Source organism: Rutilus rutilus (genome assembly GCF_951802725.1).
Source record: "Rutilus rutilus genome assembly, chromosome: 11".
In the NCBI taxonomy this organism is placed as follows: Eukaryota; Metazoa; Chordata; class Actinopteri; order Cypriniformes; family Leuciscidae; genus Rutilus; species Rutilus rutilus.
Genome location: NC_140216.1, coordinates 15,208,111 through 15,229,644, shown reverse-complemented (window position 1 = coordinate 15,229,644; position 21,534 = coordinate 15,208,111). Strand labels below are relative to the sequence as shown.

The 21,534-nt window shown below is 38.2% G+C and overlaps 1 protein-coding gene across 3 annotated transcripts in view; it reads right to left on the bottom strand.

Moving 5' to 3' along the window:
* ldlrad4a (low density lipoprotein receptor class A domain containing 4a) overlaps positions 1–21,534 on the bottom strand; it is a 96,937-nt gene that overhangs the window by 4,353 nt on the left and 71,050 nt on the right. For all 3 annotated transcript variants that reach the window (XM_084424153.1, XM_084424152.1, XM_084424154.1), the window contains 2 exons: positions 1,242–1,396; positions 289–342 (listed from right to left, as the gene is read on the bottom strand). In XM_084424153.1, the coding sequence (XP_084280279.1) occupies positions 289–342; positions 1,242–1,396 (209 nt within the window). The remainder of the gene's footprint in view (positions 1–288; positions 343–1,241; positions 1,397–21,534) is intronic.

The following is a 21,534-nucleotide window of genomic DNA, read 5'->3' as shown; positions in this document are numbered from 1 at the left end:
TTTGTAAAAAAAAAATACATGTAAAACAGATCTTTATTATTATGCAGTGTTATACTGTTGTATATAAATAAAAATAATACTAATGTGTTTATTTAGTGGAAAATATAGTAATTTCAGAGCAAATAGATAAATATTGAAATAGATTAACTGTCTTTGAAAGGGTTAACAATATTGAGCTTTTTGAGCTATTAGCTATGTTGCCCAGCCCTAAACATGACAATAAAACATTAGAGTAATAAATAACATTATGCAGAAAGGCTGAATAATAGGTTGTGTCAGCTGACTAACCTCAGTGGCTCCTTGTTGCGTCACCAAACTGTCTGTTGGCCATGCACAGCCGTCCTAGTATGATGCAGAAGAGAGAGGACCGATGTGAGTCATGCATTAAAGACATCACATTAAAAACAACTTCAATTGATGCATTAGAGCTTTGAGTTTGGCTAGAAAACCAAATTTGCTCCAGACATCAGAATACTCCATCTAAATGCACATACAGTAAATATGAGAATACAATAATATATCATGTATTATTAATTCAGGGCTGCTGGTAAATTATGTGGCCTCTGAGAATGCAGCTGTAGAAAATGTGCTGTTCTCTAAATTTATGAGCTTGTTTCTAAATTTAAGAGCTCGGTTCCTTTCATGCTCTGCATCTGTTGCTAAATCACATCGTCACCTTCTTCCTATCTTTTTACGACTCTCTCGCACTCTAGGAGGTGAAATGGACTGCAGTCTAGACGAGCTTGTCTTGGCGTTCCCAACTACAGGACGTAAATCAACATAAAGAACAACCAGGGATGTGCAGAACTACGTAATTCCAAAATTGACTAGTTAGACTAATAGAAACCCTATATAATTAGGTTGGTTTAGCATTGTGTCCACTGTAAGACATGTTTATTAATGAAATATGGATAACTGCAACTTTTTCCTCACAGAAAACAGGCCTGTGGTTTATAATGCACAGTAAAAAAAAATGTTTACTAATGGAGCCAGTTGACCATCATGACCCATCCCTAGGAACTGCGTTATGCATTTGTGCAGGTGTACCGACACAAAGACCCTGAAGCTGGCACGCACATTGCCGAGTCCCATATGAACACGGTCACAAAGTCACACACATGGTGATCAAACAAAAGAACAGGAACTCTACACCCACTCAGAGCTCACACAGACAGGACACACATGGCGACTGGAGAATCAAACGAACACCCACTCAGAATAAAATTCACACGCACACTTACCGGCTGCATGCCCTCCTCTCGTCTTCGGGCCTGGCTGTGGCGTGTGAGGAAGGCCCAGGCCGACAGCCGATAGTGGTTCAGCAAACAGATGATCACAACTACCATTACAGTCATCACCACAATTATGATTATTATCTGAACAAACTCCAGTTCAGCTGCAAGACAAGAAAACAGAGAGAAAATTATTTGCACATTTCACACAATTGAAGAAAAAAAAAAGAAAGAAGATTTTTACATTTTCAATAGAAAATGAGTAGTGTTTCCCTGTGCAAAACTCCCTGCTAGGGTGTCGTGGGTGGTTGCCAGGGCAATGCTATGCAGTTGCTAAGATGGTAATTGTCTGCTTAAAAAAAATAAAAAAAATAATAATTCAAATACGCAAAACCTCAAAAATGCCCACAATTTCAGGAGATATTATTCAAACAGTGCAAGACAAGTTAGGCATTAAACTTTAGGGGTTATAGTTCATTCAAAATAGTATTAATGATTACTCTTAATTATTTATAAGCTTTCAGGAACACAGAGAGGCAGCGTAAAGATAGACAGTTGAATATGGATGGATACAAGTATTGACACAGCAAGCACAACATGTTCTTCATTCTTACCACCAGGGGGCAATAAAATGAACACTTCTGAGAGTATTGAGATTGGGTGTGACGCAACAGACTAATCCACAAAAATGTGATAACATGACATTTCAAATGGCTTTTCTGACCTACATCAAGTCAAGAAGGGAGAAAAAGAGAAAAAGATTTTGGGTCATTTTTATTATTTATAGGACAGGTCAGAGGATATGATGGGGATATGATGCGAGCTAGATTTTAACTTGCACTGCCCACATGAGCAACGCAGCTCAATATGTCAAAGCATGTGCACTTACTGCTAGGCCACAGCTCTGATTTCATGAACTGATGATTATGTCATGGGTAGACCTCACACAGTCAAAGGACGGAATTAATATTTTATGTTTCTCGTCATACTTCCTCTTCACAGAGGTGCATGTATTGGGAATCCTTTGAAAGGAATGCCTGAATGAACATGACAGTCTCCTCTTAATATCCTGTTTTAGACTTCTCCAGCAAATTGCACTAGTGTAAAAAAGGGAGCAGAAATGTTGTTACAAACAGGGTAGACCTCTCTTTCAACCTCCTGCTGACCACAGCCCACCCTGCCGACACACTTTCACACACAGATGGGCCCAGTCAATACAGACTTGTTCTCCAGTCACATGAAAATCATGTAGAAATGTGCCACACGTATATTCAGAGAAATCTTGTTATCCCTGCTGCCCACTGAGGAACTCCCACAATTCACTCTGACACATGAAGGTTTATGTTTTGAGACAATGGAAAAACTGCTGCAAAGCTGCGGTACTGAAGTAAACCCTTACACGAACAACATTAGCTGTCTAACACAATCTACACTGATGTTAAGGGTAATCATTTTCAAACCTACGACTATGACATCAGCAACGCACAATGGGCTTTGGTTTACGCAGGAAAGAAGATCTGAATGAAATGGGTGCTTTGATGGCTCTCTCCAAGAAGCTACAAACTCAAATTCATCCTCTTTAAATTTAGCATGCAATGAAAACTCACCGTATCTATTTTTCAAACGCCTGTTATAGATCTTATTGTGAACAATTTGTCCACATATATTTAATGTTGAATCAAAATGTCACAGCTGGATCTTCCGGTGAAAACATCAGACTTCTCTCTGGTGACATATGCCGGACTTCTCCAATAATTTAGTTTGCTTAAACCCGCCTCTGCAAGCTCACGTTCATCTGCCTCCGCTTTTGATTGCAATGTCCACATCTCAAAATCCAATCAACAACTAATGCACAAAACCAAGTCCTTGCCCTACATTTTTTTCTTTTTTGATAATCCATTACACTTGGATGTAGGGATGGGACGGTATGAACATTTCATATCACGATTATAGTGACCAAAATTATCGTGATTATCAATATTATCACGGTTTTGTCAAAACGAGATGAAAGTGTTAAAAAATAACTGATGCTCACACTAAAAACAGTTTAATATTTGAAAATCAACAAACAACAAATAAAACAAGCAGCTCTGTGCGCTTTTTTAAGCAAGATTATATTCTGTGGCATTTCCTTCCAATGACCGTCGTCAATAGCAACCCATTATAACACAGCGCACATCCATGTATCGCAACGGACATGTATCGCAGCGCTCTCTCGTTTCATTCAAATACAACTTGCCGTCTTGCGTCTACGTTTTTGGACGATTGTTTTGTACGCTGTACAAAATGCATTTATAAACAGGTAAGATTTAAAACATTAATCTCAATTCAATGTCCCCGTAATTATATGTGACCCCGCCTGTGAAACCCCGGCTAAAGTCGCAGAATCGAATTATGAGTTAACGAGCGTCAAAGTAGTCATAGCCATAAAAATGACCAAAATAGTCCATGTGCGTTTATTGCTGTAAATGATAGATTATACCAATAGTTTTGAGATGCAATCAGGGGCGTCAGTTTGTGTTGAAAAGTGGTGGGGACAAAAAATCTGATGAAAAAACATTACAGCAGGACGGGGAAAATATTGAATAAGGGCGCATCAAAAATGGGCATAGCGTAGGCCAGACAAATACTGTCATATGCCACAAAAAAAAAAAAAAAAAAAAAAAAAAAACATCCAAACTATTTTAAAACTATAAGATGGCACGCAGGCCCTCTCTCTCTCGCACACACACACACACACACACACACAAAGCCAATTTTTTTTTTTTATTGATCTGTAAATTACTTAATCGGCTATAATTAACTAAATCAATCACAGTGCAAATATATGCTATATAAAAACTCCCCTACCTGTACTGTTGATCAACATCTTCTCTTAAAGTTGAAAATTTTTAAAACGTCAAGAAGAACTAACGATGTTAGCTGGCTAATACATGGATGAATGAAACCTCCTCCCCAACACTTCGAGGTCTGAACGTAGCACATCATGTCCATCCATTCCTGCTCAGGCCAGAGCGCAAATCCATGAAGCTGGAAAGGAGCGGTAGTCCCATGGAATTTCTAACACGTTCTAACAACGTAGAGTCAGGGACGCGGGAAGTGGGGGTGCCGTTTTCACAGAATTGTAAATGCAACGCATATGTTAGTTCATTAAAAAAATTTTTTTTTTTTTTTTTAGCATTTAGTAATTTATTTGTAATAAACACTTTAACTGGGCTATTTAAAAATTGTTATATATGTTAAATTATGATTTTAAAACAAGCGCAGAGTGTATTGTGTGTGTGTGAAAGAATTTGTCCGCAGCTGCAAAAAAAAAAAAAAAAAGTCAAAAACCTCACTGTTAGTGTTTTGTAAGGAACAGGCAAATATGTAAAATATAGCAGGATACATTTTAATTGTTTACTAATAAAACAGTTATTTTTTTTATGTCAGTGTCGGCTATAGCCATGAAGTTGACGAATCGCGATCTTCGCAGCGCCAGAGAGAAATGCACATTTCATACGAATTACATAAGCAGCGCAGTCTGTTTTCTTTCGTTTTGAATTGTTCTGCTTTAAAGTAGACATTTCAAGCTATCTATGTCTCAGGTCTGTGAGGCAATAGGCTACCTTATAGGCCTACGCTGAGTTTCGGTTGATTATGAGACGAGCTCCAGGTTCGCCAGCGCCTCCGTGTCCTGATTATCTATTTTCTAATAGCCTATATTTAGCTACTTCTTATTAAATCCAGACAATTTGTTGATGAAACATCGATTAAAATTAAGATACAATTAATACAAAACGAAATTAAATGTAAAGACAGGCTTTGTGCTTTCAGTTTGAGGTCTCTGTGAAAGTTTAAAACATTCGTTTAGTGCCGCTTTAGACGCGCTCACGTCCATAATGGAGAACTGTCTGTAAAACATTTTTTTTTTTTTTTGTGAAATAAATTTCTAAAAAAAATGCGACTTAGTCCAGTGCGACTTAAGCTATAGGCCTATATGTTTTTTTTGTGTGAAATAAATTTCTAAAAAAAATGCGACTTAGTCCAGTGCGACTTAAGCTATAGGCCTATATGTTTTTTCTTCCTCGTGACGCATTTTTTGACTGATATGCGACTCTGGAGCGACTTATAAAATAGGCTACGGTAAGTTATTTATTATTTTTGTGCAAATGTCCCATCCTTTAAGGATTAATTTATGTCCCGTTGACCGGTCCATTGCGTTACGAATTAGGGATGCACCGATGTGAAAATTGTGGCCGATACCGATAACCGATATTAATATTGCTGTTATGGCCGATACCGATATTTACCGATGTCGATATCTCTGTATAGAAAACAAATTTTAATGATTATCAAATAAAGAGCTATTTTCCAAAACACATTTTTTTTACTTTAGAAATGACTGATATTGGGCACCTTTACCTGTGTGCAAAATATGTCACACATACACACATTGCATTGCATATAATGTGTGCTGGTCAACTTGTCTAAAATTAAGAAACCCTTAGAAAACAGTAAAAAAAACCCCAAAAAAACAGGAACATTTGTACAATTAAGATAGGCTACTTCATTTATTATTCCAATATCCAAATATTATTCTAAAAAATACCACAGGGAAAAGGGCTTCTTGTGACTGTCTTTGCGTTTGAACATTGCACATTTTAAACAGGACACGCAGCTGAATAAATGTTAGCCAATACAAACATATTTATAGAAAACAGTTGACAATGAATAGACAGGAGTCCAATAATAGCATAACGAATCACTTATTCTAAAAATAATAACAAGTAGGCTATAAGACGAATCCGACATATGGGCTGTGTTAACAGTAAAACGTCCGTCATTTAACGAATTTTAAAAACACGGATGGATAATACAAAATGCTTTCTGACATTTTGACAGAAAAAAACAAACACAAAATTTAAACTTAGCCCGTTTTCATTTTACAATTATCTTCTCTCTCTATGTGCGCGCGTCCGTGTTTGTGAGAGAGAGCTCGCGCAGCATCGGTAGCCTACTTTTTTAATCCATAAGTAACGAACGCGATAGTTTTCATACAAACTAAATATGTAACATAATTAGGTAGGCTACTTTAGTTATTATTAACACAATAACACATGAAAAATAGTGCTTTCTGCTTAGCCCGTTTTCATTTTACAATTATCTTCTCTCTCTATGTGCGCGCGTCCGTGTTTGTGAGAGAGAGCTCGCGCAGCACCGGTAGCCTACTTTTTTAATCCATAAGTAACGAACGCGATAGTTTTCATACAAACTAAATATGTAACATAATTAGGTAGGCTACTTTAGTTATTATTAACACAATAACACATGAAGGCTACGTTTCTCAACACTGAGAATGAATAAATAAACGCCTGTTTCTCCACTCGCGCTTATCAGAATCCACAAATCACACGCGCTGTCACTTTTGAGAAAAATCAAATTCGAATGGGTATCATATATCAAGCAATATATTCAAATATCTACGAGTCAAAAAACGATCAGTCAAAAATGTGTCATGAGGAGGAAAAAAACATAAGTCGCACTGGACTGCATTAACAATGTTACGGACGTGAGCGCTCTCGGCACTTAAAAACTGCTTTAAAACTTTCACAGAGACCTCAAGCAGAAAGCACAAAGCCTGTCTTTAAATTTAATTTCGTTTTGTATTAATTGTATCTTAATTTTGATCAATGTTTCATCAACGAATTGCATTGGATTTAATAAATAAAAAGTATATATACTAGAAAATATTTAATCAGGACAGAGGCGACGGCGCGTGAACCTGGAGCGCGTCTCATAAATGAACCAAAACCTAATTGTATCTTAATTTTGATCAATGTTTCATCAACGAATTGAATTGGATTTAATAAATAAAAAGTAAATATACTAGAAAATATTTAATCAGGACAGAGGCGACGGCGCGTGAACCTGGAGCGCGTCTCATAAATGAACCGAAACCTACCTGACTCACAGACCTGAGACATATATAGAAAGCTTGAAACTTCTATTTTTAAACAGAACAATTCAAAATGAAAGAAAACAGACTGTTCTCTGCTTATGTCATCTGTATGAAATGTGTATTTCTCTCACATCAACCTCTTCAGCTTCACACATTAAATATCGGCCTGTTCACATCGGCCATATTTTGACATCGGAACGATACCGATGTGTAAAAAAATGACCATATCGGCCGATATTATATCGGCGGCCGATATATCGTGCACCACTATTACGAATAAAAGCAGAATCAATAAAGTCAAAAATTTTCTAGGCTGATATGGCTAGGAACTATACTCTCATTCCTGCGTAATAATCAAGAAACTTTGCTGCCATACCATGAGTGCAGCAGGCGTAATGATATGACGCAGCGCCTGAAAATAGTCCCCAGCTCGGTAGCCTATTATCAGGCGGCAGGCGCTGCGTCATATCATTACGCCTGCTGCACTCATGGTACGGCAGCAAAGTTTCTTGATTATTACGCAGGAATGAGAGTATAGTTCCTAGCCATATCAGCCTAGAAAATCGCAACTTTTAATTTTCCGTCGGTTTTAGTACATGATGTAACTACAGAAGAGTCAAGTTTTAAATAGGAAAAATATCGAAACTCTTTGTTCATTTTTTTGAGAGAGATGCTAATGGTCCTGTCCGGTTCAATTCATTATGCTAAGCTATGCTAAAAGTGGTACCCCCAGACCCGGAGATCGGCTGAATGGATTCCAAAACGGTAAAACTCAACTGTTTAACTCTGGGGGAGTTAAACAGTTGTAACCTATATTAAAGGTTACAACTTTATTAACCTATATTAAATTGTTTACAGGTAGCCTACCTACAGTAAAAAATTTAAATGTAAAATATGTGATGATAATATTGATCGAGCAATTGATGAAAGTAAAAATATATGCGCAGAATTGAGAAAATAGTATTTATGGAGATAAATCGTAGCCTATCACAGGGCAAACGTGAATGTTTGCGGTGCATTTTATGCAAACAACTCTAATCATAGTTGTAACTCTATATTTACAGTAGGCATAATTGTCATTGCGTATGTGTATGCAGCATAAGTCAAATACAATCTTCTGTTCGTGAATCATTAATCTGACTATGCATCTGTGCATTTAATTGCCATTGGCTCGTGTGATAGCAATATGGATTTTAGTAATATTTTAAGTGATAATTGATAAATAAACCTTTAACATTTCTTGGTTCGCTTCATTTTTCAGAACATTTTAACCAAATGCTTTCAAAAAGTGGTGGGGACAAAATCAGCCATTTCAAAAAGTGGTGGGGACATGTCCCCAGCGTCCCCAGTGTAAATGACACCTATGGATGCAATACTTACATTTTCATTTATAACATGATAAATACTGAAATTAATGATTTTATTGACACTATGTTGTACTTTTGCGCAAAAAAAAAAACCGGACGTGGGCTTCCTAAACATTGATTTCAATCGTCTCTGGGTTTATTTCGCGCAACAACACTGCTGATTCGTATGCCATTCGGTTCAGGAACTTCTTTTCTGTGTCTTTTCTATTAGGAAGAGTAAAACAGACTTTAATATCAATCCGCGAGCGCCGGTAATCAGGTCAACACAATGGAAAAAAAAGAGAGATGTCAGCCGCGTTTAGATGTCTGTGGTGATTTTTTCTTGTCATAGCCAATATTTTAAGAACTGGTTATTTGTTTTGTAGCTTGGTATTCTGCCAATAATATTAAACTTATTTGAAAGACATTTTTGGCCTGCTACGTGTTATTTGCTGGATGATGGTAACGTAATGCGTTGTTTTGACATCTGACATGGCCATGGCTTCGCCGGCGACACCGAAGTATGAGCACAGCATGAACGGAAAAATAGCTGCTTGCTTAAACAGCTTGCTTGATATTAATCTCGGTGGAATTGCCCCAAATTATGATTTAACCGGTTGTATTGCGGATTATCTTCTGGAGGATGATTGTGATGATGAACAGGACACATTCTTTGACGAAACTGACGAGGAATTTGACGGTAAGTTTTTTGTTATGCTATTATGTAAATGTATACTGTCAGTGTCCAGCGAATGTAATGCTAACACATATCTGTGATGCAAAAATAGTGGATTTAAATGTTTATTACATTTGTTGATGATGATTGAGTCAGTTTAAATTAATTACGTTTATGGCATGATGTTTATTTGTCTCATTAGGCTACACTCTGAATTGAAGTCTGCTTACCACCTATAGGCTGTTTCTTATTCCTATGCCCTCCCCTCAATTAATCAGATCCAGTCTGACTAAACTGATATTTATATTATATAAATATTTTCTGATATTTTCATATAAAATGCTTCATTATCCATTTTAAATGTGTAATTAAACCCACTTCCAATTCTTGCATGTTACGCAATCATGTTTTTAGGTATCTTGCTTTGAATTGAAAAAAATGATCTTTGCTTTTTCAGGCAGTGACCAAGATGATGAGGAGGACAAGCCAGTTCTGGTGATTGAACCCCAAGCTATTTGTCTGGCGAACATGAATAGGGAACACCAGCACCAACACCATGCTGGAAGTCCAGATGTGAAACTGAAAATCAGTTTCTCTTGCAACTGCAAGTATTTCAATTAAATGGGGAAAAGTGTTCTTTATTTTTCAAGGAGGGAGAGTTGCTGTCACTCAGGATTTTATTTTGCATCTAGACAATTTTAGAATGTGTACAAAGTTTGAGACTGACCTGTCAAAGGGATAGTTCACCCAAAAATGATTTACTCATACTCACCCTCATGTTATTCTGATCTTTAGATATTTTAAAGAATGTTGATAACCAGACAGTTGGCAGCACCTATGGAAGTCAATGGGTGCCGTCAACTGTCTCATTACCAACATTCTTTAAAATATCTTATTATTAACAGAAGCAAGAAACTTACTGTATACAGGATCAGAATAACACGAGGGTGAGTATGAGTAAATCATTTTTGGGTGAACTATCCCTTGAAATTATTATTATTATTTTTTTTTTTTACTCAATTACACCGTGGGCCAGTAAGAGAATGATAATTTCAGAGAATGAGAAATGTTATGTTATTTAATTTATATATTATTGACATTTCACTGATATTACATTTTACTAATAAAGTTATACAAATCATTCCACTGAATTGACATGGTAATTGTTGCTACGATCAAGCTCTTGTGGTACCCCCATTCGTTTCAATGTGTTTATGCTTTTAGCTTTTTGGACATGCACATCATAATAAATAGACCTGTTTTACAAAACTTTAAGAATTTTTCCACTGATGTGTCATATATCACTAAAAAGGGGAGAATCTCAGCTTTAATGTGTTATAAGTCACATATGCAGGATAACTATGGATCAAATGTGTTGCAGTTTTAAAAAATAACTTATCTTTAAATTGGAATTTCTCAAAATTATGATTTTCTGAGGCCGAATTTGAGCAAATCTTTGACATGGCCTTACTCACTCAGTTTTAAAGATATCAAGGTTATATTTTCACAGAATGTTCTTTACATTGTGTAGGATGATTTTATGTAAAAAACACTGAATCACAAAAAAATGACTTTAGCTGGGTTTTCACAGGCAGGGTCACATATGGTAAAAAATAAAATAAAAAATAATTCGGTGTAATAAGTGTACAATGATATACATTATTATCCCTTAAATGTCACTCTTAATAGTCTTGTTTGAACTTGATCGTTTGTCTTTGGCTCAAAGCCACTTGCTGCGAACTTTTCTTTGCGGAAGCTTCACGTTTATTTCAAGTGAGAGAGATAAAATATTTCAACTCAAAACATTTTGAGGTCAAAGTTAACTTGCGTTCGCTATAAACAGTGGGTGATGGTCAAACAAGATGACTAAGTTAGGCAGATTTGAAGTGTTTCCCCCCTATTGTAGTGACCATCCTCGATTAAGTTTCACTCAGGACTTTTGTAAAAGCCAAAATATGACCACACCTCAGATTTGGTCCTCTTAAAAGGCGTAAAAATCTCCCGAGCACGGTCACTGCCTTCCGCCATTCCTTCTCGAATAAAAAAACAACAACAACATTGCGCGCTGCGCCTGCGTCAGACTGTTACTGGCTGGACAGGATTTACAGCGAGTTATTAAAATCGCGATAATCAAACACGGTTTTAATGATAATTAAATTTTAAACGATAATACTAACCGTCAGTACATTTTATCGTGGTTTATAGTGAAACCGGTAATCGTCCCATCCCTACTTGGATGCATGGAAAATAACATGGAAGAAAATATCTGCTTCTTTCATTGCGATTTAAAAAAAAAATAACGAAGAAAATAAATTAAATTAAATCAATCTCAATAAACTACTTGTCAGTTGTTGAATGACTACTCATCCATCCTGAGATGTCCAGCTAATAGTTTCTATAGGTGAGCTGTTTCAAAATTGAGTTACTATCATTTCCATCATGATCACTTTCTCTCTAAAGCAGAAAGGCCGTTCCCAGGATGCAGTTGGGCCATGTAGTGGCATTGTTAAATAAGCTGCATTGGCGCTGGCTCTTTGCCATGACTCCTCTGGAGAGAGTGCTTGCAAGACAAGACCCCATCTGTTGAGGGCTTGGAGGAGAGGACCAGAGACCAGACACATCCCAGGAGTTAACCCAACATAGGAGATAAAACGGCCCAAATCTGCTGCCCATAACCGGATTACGGCCTGGACCAGATCCAAGAGACAGACAAATGGTGGTAGATTGGGGGTGGGGCAAACATGTTGTTACTGACACACCTCTGAGATATTAAGTTTGTAATCTCTGCCAACCTACAGTACCAGGCAAAGCTCTAGCACCATTCCCCCATCCAGGACTGCCCGCTGCAGCTGTAACACAATGTAACCGTTTTCTCTAAATTGACAGGCAAATCTCATCAGAGTAGCCTCAATCTATCCTCCTTCAAAATGGCTTGTTCGGACCCAAACAACCCAATGTGCAAACAACAGATGATGGCATCTAATACGGTCAAAATAGACTGTAGTCAGGGTGGACACTATGTTTTGAAAACAATGCTGTAAGTACAGATATACAGTCCATCCAATAGGTTGTATGTCTGAAATGTTTTGCTCACTCAAATTGTTTTGGAAAGATACCTTTTTCAATGTTTTGCCAGCTAAATAATAGACACCTGTATAAACTGTCCATCTATCCCTCACAGTCCTGCTTTAATTTGTCAAATTAAATATGGTGTCTAACCTTACTAGGGTCCATTAAAAGCAGGTGTGTAATTAGTGTGTCGGGTCCTTATTGGTTGTAGCCAAATTAGCTACTGCTCAGATAACAATGCAACTGAATTCAATGTGACTTGTGAGTCATCAGAACAGTTTATTTTTTTTCTCTCTTTGCCAAGAGTGCAAGTTACATAAACTTGTAATCCTTATATAAAATCATATTGCTTGAGCTTTGTTTAACCTTCCATGTGCTAATCGGAGGGCTCAAGAGTCTAAGTCAGACGTGACGGCATCCCGGAAGATCTGTTAATGTGTTATGATTACAGACACAAACCCCAGACAGAGCAGACACAACAAACCGTCGTCAGCCTGTTTGCAACAGGGCAGAAATGTAAACAGGCTGTGATAATGTGGCAACAACTGCACAACAGCAAGCCTTAGAGCGAGGGAGAGAGGCAGCTGGGCTAATTCGGGTTAGCCTTATGTGGACTCTCTGAGATTAGACAGCTCAATCCTCTTACCACTACGTATGCTGCTCCATTGTGTTGTTATAGCTAAGAGGAGATATGCCCTAACACCTGTCACAGAGCCTCTAACAGACTCTTAGGTAAACTGGAACTTCGGTGAATGTTGTTCAAGCAGTCGTCACCTCGTCTCTAAGGTCGGAAAAAGACCTGGCTGCACAGAAGTGTGCAAGAAGCTGTGAGACCGCTCTGTTCTGTGGAGGCCATTCCATTTCTGAGCTGAAGGAAATGGAGGAGGCATTACATAAGCCTATCTGAAACTTTTTTCCCCCTTTCTCTCTCTCTTTTTTATACTGTGCACACAAGCTGCAAAGACAACCAAGTCTGGCCTCCAGATCTATATTTCATGAAGCCATTTCCTGTTTCCTCCTCTCCGCAGTTTCATAACAGAAGGAAAACAGCTGTGCTCTCACGATCTGGGAGTAAAGAAACGGAGAGGGTGGAGGAGGAGGGGGAGAGAGAGGCTGGAGAATGGGGACTGCTGCTCACTGCCAGCCATCTGTGCTCCGTCTCCAAATGTCTCTCCGGTACAGTACTATTCTCATGGAGTCGGGCACAGTATGTGGAGATCATGTCATGAGTGATCCAACAGTTGAACTCACAGCAGTGAGGGAAAGTTCTTAGACTGGGCTTTGAATTCCTACCAAAGCACACATTACACAACAGATTTCCACGGGAAAGATTGTGTGTGTGTGCGCGGTGAACGACTAATTTCCAAGTGACTTCATCGACATGGCAAGACAGCGAAGATTAGAGAAAAACATTGAAAGTTTCCTTGCGTCCTCTCTAGTTTGGCCCAGCTTGTGGTGCAGTGAGTACAAACAACACTAAAAGTGAGCATCCCCAGTAGATCCTATGCACAAACTGGACATGCATAAAGCCATCAGCCACCCATGTGGGCACTTATGACTGCAGGTTGTACCGGTAACAGGAGAAAAACTGAGATAGACATAGCCAGTCATAATAGCACTGCTTCATCAAGCACAAGCCTTAATGTAGTTAACCATCCATTCACCCACGTCACAGCATTCACCAGACAACAAAGGCATTATGGGAACTTAAGAGGGGACGCATTTCCCCCTCCTCCTGCGTTATCTGAGTTGTCCCATCAGAATGCCAGACAAAAGGAAAGGGCACATGCCAGACGCACATGTGCGATGGAGACTTGAAAGACGGCAGGTTTCACCCAGAAACACAATCATAAGGGAAGCCTGAACCTGGTGCAGTAAATGTCCCTTTCTGGAACATTCCCTAGCAACATACTATGAGTCATTTTATGAGAGGCTGTGGAAGGGGCAAAATAACGAAAGAAAGCCAGAAAAGAAATGTCTGTGGAAGGACGATAGACCAAAGTATTGCTATTTCAGTAAATATTTGCAGGCTTCAACAGTGTGTGGGGCTTATTCTATTTAGAAAAGAAAGAAAGAAAGAGGCATTTAAGCATTGTGGAATTTTCCCGTTTTTCTGTTTTGGGGAAACTGAGAGAAAGGGGAGGGAGAGCTTGTGAAGTCTTTCACCAGAGCAGCCCTTTCTTGTGTGACAGACATTTTCCATTCACACACAAGGTGTATAAAAAACGCAAGAGACGGAGTGCAAGAGAGACTGAGAGAATGTGGGAGACAGAGGAAAGAAAAGAGAGAAAGTAAGGACACTTCAATAAACTGAGTCTCATGGAACAAATGAGATCAGAGAACAACTCAAAGAGCCACCCAAAAAAACAAAGACGGGCCAAATCTACGAACTTGAGGCACACCATAATCAATCAATGAGTTAAAAATGAACGCCGCTATCTAACGCATGGTCTTTCACAGTGGGAGAGATAGCAGGAAGTGTGATGGAGAACTAGGGTGATTTAATCGTGCCAGTGGCAGGAGCTGTTCATCTGTGCCTCGCTAGCAAAGCGGCACTGTCACCTAAGCAGGGCGCAAGCCACTGACCTCGCTCTCTAATCTGAGATAAAGCTCTCGTATTAAAGAGACGCCCCATTAGGGCGCCAGACACGTCTAGACTCCCCATGCCATAACACCCACTTTTCTTTAATTATTTAACCTCCTCGTAAGACTGTACAAGATAAGCTCTGCCTGGGCCCAGACGCCACCTGCTGCAGAGTCCCCCTACACCCACCCCCAACCTGCAACTCATCTCATCCCACCGGTGACGCCGACTTACCACAAATATTGTTTTACACCCCTCTCCTCCTCTTCTTCTTCTTCAATTCGACACCCCCTTCTCTTCCTCCTCCACCTCTCACTACCGTTCGCCCAGGCAGATTGAGTCATATCCCCTTGAAACTGGACCCAGCTCTGGGTTTAGTTCTTCATCAAATAGTGTTTGGTACATGATGTTCTCTCTGTAGTTCTGACGGCATGACAGAGCTCTTCAAGCACTCTACGATGCAACAGCATGTGTACGCACAACAGACAAATGCTGCATACAATATACATTGTCCTATAGAAACTAGAGCTTCACGATTAATCGTTAAACGATTGTGATCTCAATTCAAACATCTACACGATCTTACTCCTAAATGACCATTCGGATGTCTATTAAACCTTTGACAAGTACGATCACACTGGAACATTCAAATCCGCTTTGGCACTGCTGCTGACCCAGAGTGAGCATTTGTCATGTTAAGGTATGAATCAGCTTCACAAACAGTATTTTAAACCACACAGTATCATTATTTCTGTTATAATAATTTAAATTATCACAGAAGTACTGTGATAAAAGTCTATAGTTCAGATAAACACTACGGTAGCGATCAAAATAGAGGAAATCACCTTTTGAAAGTAACTTGACGCTTCAAACAAGGGTTGTATCAATTAAATCATTATACTAGTAGGTGTGTTTGAATCAAGTCATTAAATCATTCATTAAATAAGATTTGTTCATAATCACTGATTTATCCAGTAATGAAACAACTGAAGTCTTTATGAGTGAGTAATTAAATCATTCATTCAAACCAAAATGTAAAAAAATAATTCAAAATTATTTAAATAGTTTTTTAATATAGTCTGCAGCTGTTAACATTTTGTCAGAACCTCTAGTAAATTACATGTTATTTTGTTCCGTTGTCTATTCGAAATCTCTATTTTAAACAACAACAACAACAACAACAAGAAAAGTCATGATTCTCAACTAGTCAAGAATCGTGCGGCTCTAATAGAAACATTTGGTTCCTGTGCAAACAAAGCACTGACGGACTGCACAACAATACCAGGAACATGTATTAAGAAAGGAAAGGAAATTTTAATTTCATTTGGATTTTAAATTGGTTAACATGCTGCAGAGAAGGAAACAACACAACACAACACAATAGCAGAAACAACACAAAGACATTTGCACATTCTGAACTGCACTGATATCAATAAGCCAAACCCCTCATATTTGGATCAAAATATTAAATTGCCATAATTACCCTCATTTTAAAAGCTCCATTTTCCTCCATTTTGTTTATCTTCTCTGAATGAACCGAACAACATAAATGATTGGAGAGCAAATGGCTTGGTGGCTCTTACAACAGACACAAGTGACACAGTGCAAATTGCTCTCAAATATGCATGTGTCACACTGCCAAACCCCAGACAAACTCTACTTTTCCAAAGAGATAATGGAAATTATCACAGAGGGAAACCATAAAGAAAGAACGCTAAACCTTGCTAGCTTTAGCCCAGGCAGGGGAATGTCTTCTAAACATAGCGCTGAGACTCAGAGAATAACTGCAAACATCAAGTCAACAACATGATGATTATGACTGGGTTCAGCATGTGACTTCACTGACTGCTGTAATATGAGATGTGAAGGTAAGAGCCCATCCAATCTGAACACTGACTCACTAGATTAACACACATACAACCCCTCGGCCTCCATGCACTCCCTGAGGAACACACTACATCCAGTGCATCATCTCCTACGCAGCTGCACGGCCATACACGCACAGAGAATGAGTGGTTGACGAACAGGACCAAAAAAAACCCAAAAAACAAGACCTGGCAATAAAATCCAAGACAGACTAAACATCCTGACCATGCCCTTCTTGATCACAGAATGGATATAATTCTTATCTTGGATGCTGACTGGTGAATACAGCATTCCAGTCGTGCTAAAATATCTCATATAGTAACATCTATGACGTGAAACACCAGTTCATTGCGCAGCACCAAAAAAGGCCAACTATCAACCTTAGTTTTCATATTTTCATGTAAGAGACTATATCTTCTAACAGAAAAATATCACTTCATGAATTTGTTTTTTACGACACAAACTTCTGCTATATTGTGATTGTCATTACTTTAGGGGTTGCAGTTACTTCACAGCTCATCACGCCTTAGGAGCCATTCACACAGAGAACATTTTTCCATTCCACTGCGCTACTTTTACATTGTTTTTCAATGTAAATGTGCTAGATGGATGTCTTTAATCATTGCAGGACACGGTATTCTAAAAACGCGACGCTCAAGTAGTCTGTTTTTTTTTTTTTTTTTTTTTACTCGTCTCTGGACCTTGCACTTTTTTCCATTCCACTGACTTGCAACTCGTGTTTTTAACAGCAAAAATGCCTTCTGCGTGGACCAGTCCTTACAATGCTCTTTAGCTGTGACTATATTGGCATTCTATCGTACACTTTTGGTTAAGTATCCATGAGGACAAAATATATTGACAGGTAAAAACAACACATTCATTGTCTGGTCATTCACTTATGGCCCAGTGTAGAAATCGATGTTAGATTCTATAACTGCATGTTACAAGCTACTTGCAGGATACTTTGTAAACAGTATTGTGTGACATGTTGGGTCAAGCAAAGTACTAAAAACAATTTACTTCTTGCTACCAGCCAATTGTAGGTGATTCGAGAACATTTGTAAGCCATTAATAGATCTTAGCTTCCATGAAACTGTTCTGCATTTTTTTTCAACAGAAATATTTTTGTCCTCAAGACAGCTGTTAGCAGTTTTTTTCTTGTCATCAAACAGTCAGGCAGTGGTGAACCAGTCTTACTCTCTCAGTAAAACTGCACCTGTCACAAAAATATGAGGACAGACAGTGAATTTGTTACTCGTATTTAAAATGTAGCGGCTTAATTTGAGGAAGATTCTATATACATGTCACCACTGAAGGGAAATAAAAAGGTCAAATTTTAACCTGCATTTGGCAGTTGGTGAGTGTTTTTTGGACCCTGTTTATATGTAACATAACATCTAATATAACATAGGCAGCATCATATATATCTAACAGTCTTGTTTGATCTGATGTCCCCAGAATGTGTGTATGTGAAGTTTTAGCTCAAAATACCACACAGATCAGTTTTTATAGCATGTCAAAATTGCCACAAATTGCCAAAACATTTGCCGTTTTGTGCGTGTCCCTTTAAATGCAAATAAACTGCTGCTCCCGGCCCCCTTTCAAGAAGAGGGCGGAGCTTCCAGAGCTCATACCGGCAACAAAACAGGACAATCTCACGCACTGAAAATGTCAGTACCAGTGTTCGGTTCGAATTGTAGTTGGACTACAGAGCCAGATAATATATGCTGCATGGAGATATAACAGGTATAGTTTAATTACGTGGTTATAACTTATGTTATCATCTTGCTTTTATCCACTATCAGTAACAAGCCTGTTGTAGCGGACCCCGTCCGAATGATGGCCAAAACTTTACTGATGAGTTTTATGAAGTTAATTGTACATCACACTAAAGATGAAGCGTCCGTTTGCACTCCAGAAAATCACCATAAGAGCTGAATAAAACACAGTACAAGAAATGCGCATTAAAGTCTTATCCATAAACTCTCTCTCTCCCTTGCATTATCATCAACATACAAAGCGAATTACACAAAACACTTACAGTAAACAAATGGAGAAAACGGCGGACTGTGTACAGCTCACTGAGGGTGGGGGTCTATGCTAATACGCCAGAGTCCGTCAGCAGTATTTTGCAGTGTGACGTCATAAAAGTTAGAATCTACAAACGACTTGTTCTGACACAGTGCTTAAGATTTATGGGGATTAAAAAAATGGAGCGGGAGGATTTTTATCATTATTGGGTGGTTGTGTACACTCTCTGCCAACACACATTTATGTTCAAACATCATGTAAAAGTGAATTTTGCATAATAGGTCCCCTTTAAATAAAATGTAAATATTTAGATAATAGAAATGAAAGGTGAAATTCAAGAGGTAATTTGTCCCAGACAGACCAACTGCTGACTTGATCTTAATTATGCTCCCCCATTCTTAATTTGGGGTCAGGCGCCGAAAGGGGTGACCGACATAATCAGATCCCCGACTGACTTTCAAATGGGGGTCTGGACACATCCCTCATCCAAAATACCAGCCACACGACAACAAAGCTTTAATGTGATGAAGGTTTAATGTTGCTATAAAATATGATAAACTCTAAAATATCATGTGAAAATAAATTAATATACAGTAAATACTGCAATGCAACACACAATTGTTCTGTTTCATGTGCGAAATAAGCACAATTGTGAACATTCCAATGATTGAAATGCACATTTTATTAGGCCATTACATTGATTTGTGCATCCTCACTCAAAAATGGAAAAGTCACTGTTGTGATATTATTCATGTAATAAAATGTATTAAAACATTTACATAAGTAACTATTACTGTTTATTACGGAGTATCATTACATTGGTGCACTGCATATAAATAATTTTTCATTGAGTTCATTTAGTGAAAATCTATTTAGATTCCATGAATTGCAGAAAACTACACAAATCCAATCATCAAGGTAATTGTGATCTGTGAAATAAACCTAAAATATTCAAATCATTACTAAAATAATCCTTTATGTTTACGCAGGGTTCTTTTCTGGTAATTTCCAATGCAGAAAAGATTGTTTTCATATTTAAATCAGGCAGCCGGAACTCCACGAGGACGAGCCCGATGAATAAGAAGCTAAGAGTTACCGAAGAGACCTTCTGACCTTTCAACTCTGAGAGCAGGGGGTTGGAGGAGTGATGTCTGAGAGCAGGACCCAGTGCATGCATGCCTGATGAGAGGGGATGGGTGTGAGACACACAGTCTGATAACATCACGTCTGATCTGATTCTGTTGCGTCTGCTGTCTGCTCGGCTGTCTCTCTTGCCTGGAGCACCAATGCACCATTTTACAACAACAACAAAAAAAGGCAGCGGAAGGGAGGCCAGATGCTGTGTGTGTTATGCGGACAAATCGTTTACATTCCTGGGTAAAAACTAAACAGGGAAGCTGCTTTAGATAGGTCTGCGTTGTGCCGTGACTGTTTTGAAAACCACACTCAGGATTTCTTTTAAATGCAACGTCTATGTCTGCATTACAAAAAAATAAAAAAATAATTCTTCAATAAACTTCACTGTAAAACAAATTATGCTGTTGCTTAAATATTCTGCTTTTGCGCTCATACAATAAAAGGCTTTCGATTTACAGCTAACCATATGAAAAATATTCCTGCATATGCTTGATGCTTTAATTTAGCTTTTTTTTTTTTTTTACTGAAAGCTGCCTCAAAGAAATTGCAGAATGGCGCTCATTGTATTTAACCCACTAAAACTTATTATAGAACTTGTGATAGATCAATATATATATTGACCAGGCCACTAAATCTGATAATATTTGGCCATTTAGATCGAAAACCAAAATAATTTGTGATTACCAAAATTAGTTTTAAAATCTAGCCACTTCCTTGGATTACATATTTTCTGCTCAAATTAAAATATACACTACAGTTGAAAAGTTATGCTCACTAAATCTGCATTTATTAAATCAAAAATACAGTAAAATCAGTAATATTGTGAAACAGTATTACAATTTAAAATAACTGTTTTCTATTGTAATTTATTTTAAAATGTAATTTATTCATGTGATGCAAAGCTGAATTTTCAGCATCATAACTCCAGTCTTCAGTGTCACATGATCCTTCAGAAATCATTCTAATATGCTGATTTGCTGCTCAAGAAACATTTCGTATTATTATCAATGTTGAAAAAGATTGTGCTGCTTAATTTTCTGGTGGAAACAAAACAAATTTTTTGTCATTTTAACTGTAGTGTACATTTAGTGAATTTTTCAGGAAATTTGTTTAAAATAGAATAGTTAACTTAAACAGTACATCACTTTATTAATCACTCATATTCTTGATGCTGTATTGGCTATTTTTAAAACCTGTATCAGTTGACCAATAGAACCTTAAGGGAGTTCAGAAATTGGCTTAATAAAATAATAATAACAATATGCTGAACAAGACACAACTGCCACTGTGTTTGTGTGACTGCCTAAAGGAAACGACCTCCAAATAAAAAGGCTGACATCAGACACAAGTCTGGTCCTCTGGTTACACAAAAGCCAAACACAGGCGAGAGACGTGCAACTCTTAAACTCTATCCATTATCAGCACACCCCCATCAGACAGCATGAATACATACATGGGTCTGTCCAGATACGACTCTGCCAGACCCGTACAAAACACACAACATGCCTCCCTGCAGGGCTCGTCAAACCCCCAGCATGACTACCAATCTCCTCTGAGACGAGTCCCCTGGGGCCCTTGGAGAATCCCAGAAGGTGGGTGCAGGACCAGACACAAAGAAGGGGACCATGGCCAATGTCAAGGCTGGCTGACTG